The sequence below is a fragment of the Panthera leo genome, chromosome D2 (genome assembly GCF_018350215.1).
Source record: "Panthera leo isolate Ple1 chromosome D2, P.leo_Ple1_pat1.1, whole genome shotgun sequence".
Classification (NCBI taxonomy): Eukaryota; Metazoa; Chordata; class Mammalia; order Carnivora; family Felidae; genus Panthera; species Panthera leo.
This window is the reverse complement of record NC_056689.1, coordinates 44,650,968-44,656,967: the sequence shown is the minus strand read 5'-3', so window position 1 is coordinate 44,656,967 and position 6,000 is coordinate 44,650,968. Positions and strand designations below refer to the sequence as shown.

The 6,000-nt window shown below is 36.0% G+C and overlaps 1 protein-coding gene across 7 annotated transcripts in view; it reads right to left on the bottom strand.

Moving 5' to 3' along the window:
- Positions 1 to 239: 239 nt before the first annotated feature.
- BMPR1A (bone morphogenetic protein receptor type 1A) overlaps positions 240 to 6,000 on the bottom strand; it is a 136,863-nt gene continuing 131,102 nt past the window's right edge. For all 7 annotated transcript variants that reach the window (XM_042909368.1, XM_042909372.1, XM_042909371.1 and 4 more), the window contains 3 exons: positions 5,182 to 5,357; positions 4,053 to 4,183; positions 240 to 3,968 (listed from right to left, as the gene is read on the bottom strand). In XM_042909368.1, the coding sequence (XP_042765302.1) occupies positions 3,843 to 3,968; positions 4,053 to 4,183; positions 5,182 to 5,357 (433 nt within the window). In that variant the 3' untranslated portion in view covers positions 240 to 3,842. The remainder of the gene's footprint in view (positions 3,969 to 4,052; positions 4,184 to 5,181; positions 5,358 to 6,000) is intronic.

Genomic DNA, 6,000 nt, shown 5'->3' with positions numbered 1-6,000 from the left:
TTTTTTTAGAGGGAAACAACCCTTCATTGTAATAGGTTTGTAACTTCTCTATCTACATGAAGGAAAGAGTGTGTGGTCACTTACCCGCTGTGTGTCCCACACTGGATTTCCGGTAGCTGAAATGCACATCTCAGAGACATGTGTACATACACTAACTTGCTATAAAATCTCACCAGACATGTGACTTTTGACACACAATACCGTCCGAGCAGAGTATCACAAAACACATCACTAAAGTATACTAAAATAAGGTTATTTACTTAAAAATGATACATTGGATGTAATCTATATATAGAACAAAGCAATTAATGGTAAACTTAATAAGGCACCTTTTAAACCAGATGCTGTACAAAATACATTTAGTGTGTTACATATCAAAGATGAATCTATATTTTTGGTGTTTTACAATTGCATAATAAAACTGCTTGTTTTTAACCCTTCTTTTGATGTCTATGTACAACTTCCCTAATTAAGCTATAATGATATTTTCATTTATACAATATATATACTACATTTTAGTTTTTAAATGGGCAAGGACAATGGTCACTAAAAGAGCTTAAATAATTCCACTGAAAGCATAGTACAGAGCACAAGCTAAAATTACAGTAATAGATTTACTCCTTTGCAAAAGCAGTATTCACATACTTTCCTTACGGGATGATCATCACACGTGGCTTCACGTGCTGCCAGCCGGAGATTTAATTTGGTGTTTATGCACAAGTCAGCTCTGTGGGGTTTTCCACTGTAACTCTCATAACAGCACTGAGGCAATACGATGAACTGCTACCCTATTTTAACACCTGACCCAAGCAAGTAATAAATACCACCCCTTTCGACAGTACAAGAGCTACAACAATCTTTTTTAGAAAATCAATTAGTATTTCTCCTGTTGAGGTTAATTTAGGTATTTGGAACATTTCCAAACAACGTGTATGAAAAGAAACATAAGTGATTTAATTTATAACATCTTGCCTGGAATAAATAATTCAATATCGAATTTGATCTTGGGCCAGTTTAAGAGATACATGATTTTTTAAAAGTTGTATTACATTTTTGTCCTAAATAGAAGTAAAACGCATGAAAGAAAAAGGTACTGAGTATTTTTAGACTGCATAAATAAAAAATCTGGCACGTTTTGTAAAACATAATTTTCAAAAGCTATAGGCCATTCTCTAAGTTTAGGGACACTTCTAATGTTGACCGAAATATCTTTTGTGAAGACATTTCCAGAGAAACTAGATTCAAGCTAAATTGTAAGCGGGGCCAAATAATGGCTCCTGGGGTTTTACAAATTATTAACTATATAGTACTATGTAATACTTCCTCTTAGTCTTTAAATATTTCACTTACTGGATGAACTTAGAAATTTAACAGTGAGAGTAGGAAGGAGAGAAGAAAATAAGTTTCATGCATATTTTTTGGACTTTAGTATTTCAAATATGGCATCATTTGCTTTCTAAAGAACATGCTATCTTAGAAAATATTTTAACTGAACAAGCCGCTGCAGTTAATTCTTGATACCACTTTTCATAGATCTATTTATTAAAAAAAAATCATTATAGTGGTCTTCTACTTATATACTATCTGTAATTGTCTGCTCTCACACACTATTTTAACATTACTAAGAATAGAGTTTGCCTTTCTTTACATACTTTGTTATTAAGATGACAAATAATTTCCAAGATCTATAGTTTATCCAATAAAAAATAAAGCAACCTTAGATTACGATCAGAGCTCAGAATTGTTCTTAAATCACATGGCAGCATGGATTAGAATCTGTCAGTACAGACACAGGGAGAACATTCTGAAAGAGCACGTTATTGTATACTATCAATATATACATTTACTGATTTTGATGAACACTTCAAGCTTTAATTATGTTAGATGAAAACTACTAAGCTTACTCAAAACTATTCAAGAAAATCTCAAACTTGTGAAGTTTCATGTATAAATAAGTAAGAGTTTCATCCTTAAACGCCAGCCAGATTTTTAGTAATGGATGGATACGTGCTCTGATTCCTCCCCTTTAAAGGTTTTTAACTATGTTGTGATATAATCACATTTATTTTATGTTACATTCAAAAAAAAACTATTCACTTTATGCACCCGTGAGCTGTTTGTTCAGGATAAGATATTAACAGGAAAAAGGCATTACAGAAGTGTAAGTTTAAGTAAATCAGGATTATTCCTTGGGATAACAAGGCATGCATAAAATATGTCGCATTGTACGGAATAATAGCTCTATGGAATAGACACAGGTAATGGCTACAGACATTTCATAGTCTATAGTCATATCACTAGATACTGAGCTTTTTTTGCCTGACTCTTCATTGTCATCACAAGTTATGGAACAGAAATCATAAAACCAAAAGTCTCAAATGATTTAAATGCCCAAAATAGTTGTTGGTAAGTTTCTATCAGCCCTGAAATAGAAACTTCTAATTGGAGGATCCCTTCACAAAGAAAACATGAGATGACAGCATCTTACTGAAAGTCTATGCCTGAAATAACAAAGTCCTAGATTTGATATATGCTTTTGAATGCATTAATTCTGAAAATTTATATGTAGTTCTACTTTATAACTTCTTTTTTTTCTGATGATCTCTTAATTTTTTTCCCTTAAGAATGGGATATGAGGTACACAGGAGCTGGTTTCTACAGTATACATGTATGTACATATATAAAATATGGTTGTAAAGGAGGTGTTTTGCAAATAAAGCATATTACACACAAAATATAAATAACTTCCCTTTTAAAAGTTACTGAGAATAAAGAATATAGAACATGGTTATAGGCACTTACATTGCTATCAAATGCAGTAATTAGTAGTTCACTTCAATAAGAAGTGTTTTTCTTCAGAAGGTTCATGGCATTGGAAGTTCCAACTTTGGATAAGATGATTCTCAGGACAAACGTAAGAATTACCAAAAAGAAAAAAAGAAAAGAAAGAGATGGAAAGAAGGGAGGGAGAGGAGGGGAGGGGAGAGGAAGCAGGTGGGGAGGGAGGGAGGAAGAAAAAGATGGTAATGAAAGGAAAACAGACCAAATTTACAGACACTTTAAACTTCTTTTGGCCTTTGTATCAACTTTCATGTTAAAAAATAAAGTTGGCAGAGAAGCTTGCTCACTTGCAAGGTAAATAAATGGCTTTTATGTGATTGGAGAATCTTGGTCAGATAATGCATTTTTAAAGCACAAAACCAACAGCCATCAATATCTTCCTGTGCATCCATAAATTCTTTTCTTCTAATTCGAATGGCAGCAGAAGAATCCTGGTGTGTGTGTGTGTGTGTGTGTGTGTGTGTGTGCGCGCGCGTGCACGTGTGTACACACCACCATCAAAGCATGACAAACTATCATAAACTAAGGAGTATCCCCAACAGATCATAATCCATAGGCTGTTTACAAAGGTGGGATACAAACAGATTAAACTTCCTCAGGTAGAAGGCAAAGTGTGTATTTCTCCATCTCCGCTGAATTCATTTGTCTTCTTAAGGCTTTCACAGAAAGCACCATTTTATGAACAGGGAATTCAGTACCCAGAGTCTGGAGACTTATTAATCAGGATTGAAGTCTTGACGTAGTTCATAAAAACCCAATTAAAAAAAAGGCATCAAAAACCACATTTAAAATAAAGCCGTCCATATATAAAGAACAAAGTGTTTAGAAGTTCCCAGCTTGTATTCTACAGAGTACTGAAAGGTTTAATATTAGCAGCCAGTGAAGGTGTAGTGAGGAAAGAGTCTGAGAACCAAGTTAGCATCCTTATTCTACTCTAATTCCACCCATTCCTTGGGTGAAAACAGTTCCTGCAGTCTAGAATTTCTCCTCAGGACTGTTTATCAAATCTTTACATCCTGGGATTCAACCATCTTGGCAAGTGTCTTCTTGATTCTCAGAGCTGTAAGTCTGGAGGCTGGATTATGGGCCCAGCATTCTGACATGAGCTTCAAAACTGCTCGTAGACACTGAAAAGTAAAGAGAATGTGGTGAGCACATGAAGATCTTTGACGACACTTACCAACCACTTCAGGGGACGGAGCTCTGCTTACTTCATCACTGTTCCATCGATTGGACACAATTGGCCGCAAACGTTTGACACACACAACCTCACGCATATCTTCGTATGATGGATCATTGGGTACCATATTGTAATAAGGCAACTGGTACTCTTCTACTATCCCTGTAGGGAGTGAGAAAACACAGTGGGCACAAAAAATGTCAACCTACTCAGCACCTCTTACTCAACTATGGGAGTTAAAACAGATTCCTACACAAAGAAGAAAAGAATTAGAGTAACTGATTCACTTTTAACAGTAAATGTATGTTCTTCTCTTTTTCATGCCTAATTATTTTCTCTACCTCCATCAGGGTAGGGTCCTATGAAACTTATGGACTTAGCTATGTATATCCCTTAAAAAAAGTAAGGTAAATGCTCATTTACCTTTTTAGTCTAATTATTTACATACATATTTGTTCTTACTAATGAATACAGTTTTTATTTTTTGTTCTACAGCAGAAAGACAACATGATTTGTGGGGAATAGTGAACATGGCAGGCCTGAGACTGCTGTCCTGAAAAGGCCTGTGTAGAGGGCTGGCGCTGGGCCAGTGTCTGGGAACTTGCCAGGTAAACAGTCCCCTACACGCATATAAAACTTCTCCTAAGTGATAAGGTCGCTCACTGTGCCTAGACGGTTTGTGCAAATATGGTTTATGCTGAACACCTGTTCTCGTTCTAGGAGTTTGGAATTCTGGTCCTTGCTAGGTGGAGGGTGCCCATGTAACCTGGCTCTAAAAATATCTTTGGGTACTAGGTCTCTCATGAAGTTTCCTAGATGACAATATTTCACAAGTGTCCTAACTCACTGCTGGAGGGATTAAGCACATCCTGTGTGACTCCACTGGGAGAGGGCTTCTGGAGGCTTGTGCCCGATTTCCTCTGAACTTTGCTCCGTGCACTTTTCCCTTGGCTGACTTTATCTGTATTCTTTCACTGTAATAAATCTTAGCTGTGAGGACAACTATATGCTGAGTCCTGTGAGTCCTTGTAGTGAAATCACAAAATGTGGCAGTGGCCTTGATCCCCAACATATATGACATCTAAGTTATATAAATGGAGCTGTTGCTTTTTCAATAATGAGGATATAAACATAACTGGAAACACACTAACTAGTCTTACCTCCTGTGATACAACGACGAGCCATTTCCCAAATGATCAGGCCAAAGCTATAGATGTCGGCCATTATGTAGGGTTGGAAATGGTTTTTATTCAAGCTTTCATCCAGCACTTCCGGAGCCATGTAGCGTTTGGTGCCCACCCTGGTATTCAAGGGCACGTCAACTTCATTTGTGTCGCTGAAACAATGTTCAGGTTGAGGGTCAGGAACAAAACAGTTTATCTACATGTGTACACACACACACACACACACCCCCCATACATAAATATATAAAAAATAAAATTAAAACAAAACCTATCTACCTACCTACTTAATATCTCCACATTCCCTTAACAGAATTCTTTGGGGCCAGACAGACTTTAAAAGTTAGCATTTTCCAGATTTTAGAACAGTAACATACCCCTTAAATATGTTACATATCAAGTCAAGTTTTGTCACCAAACAAGTTTAGTGCCTCTTCAAGAAAAATGACAGTACTGAATATAAGAAAAAGTGGTAGATAATTATATCCCAGAACAAGTGAATATGAAACTAAACTGAGAGGAATCATTTGTTTTTACCATTCCCACATGATAAACTCAGTCTTTGTGACGCAGGATTACATTTTCTTCTTCTTTATGGATCCAATCCACTTAGTTCTGTTGTGAGTAATGTTTACATAATCATATTGACAATCAGTAATAAATGATGTTTATTGGTTTTTCAAATCTTGGACTACATTTTAGAGCTGGAAGACATGAATGCTTTGTTGCTCAGGCACCCAATTCTGGCAGGTTCTGGAAACTACTCTGAAGCTGAGATTAATATAATGTATTTTAGGT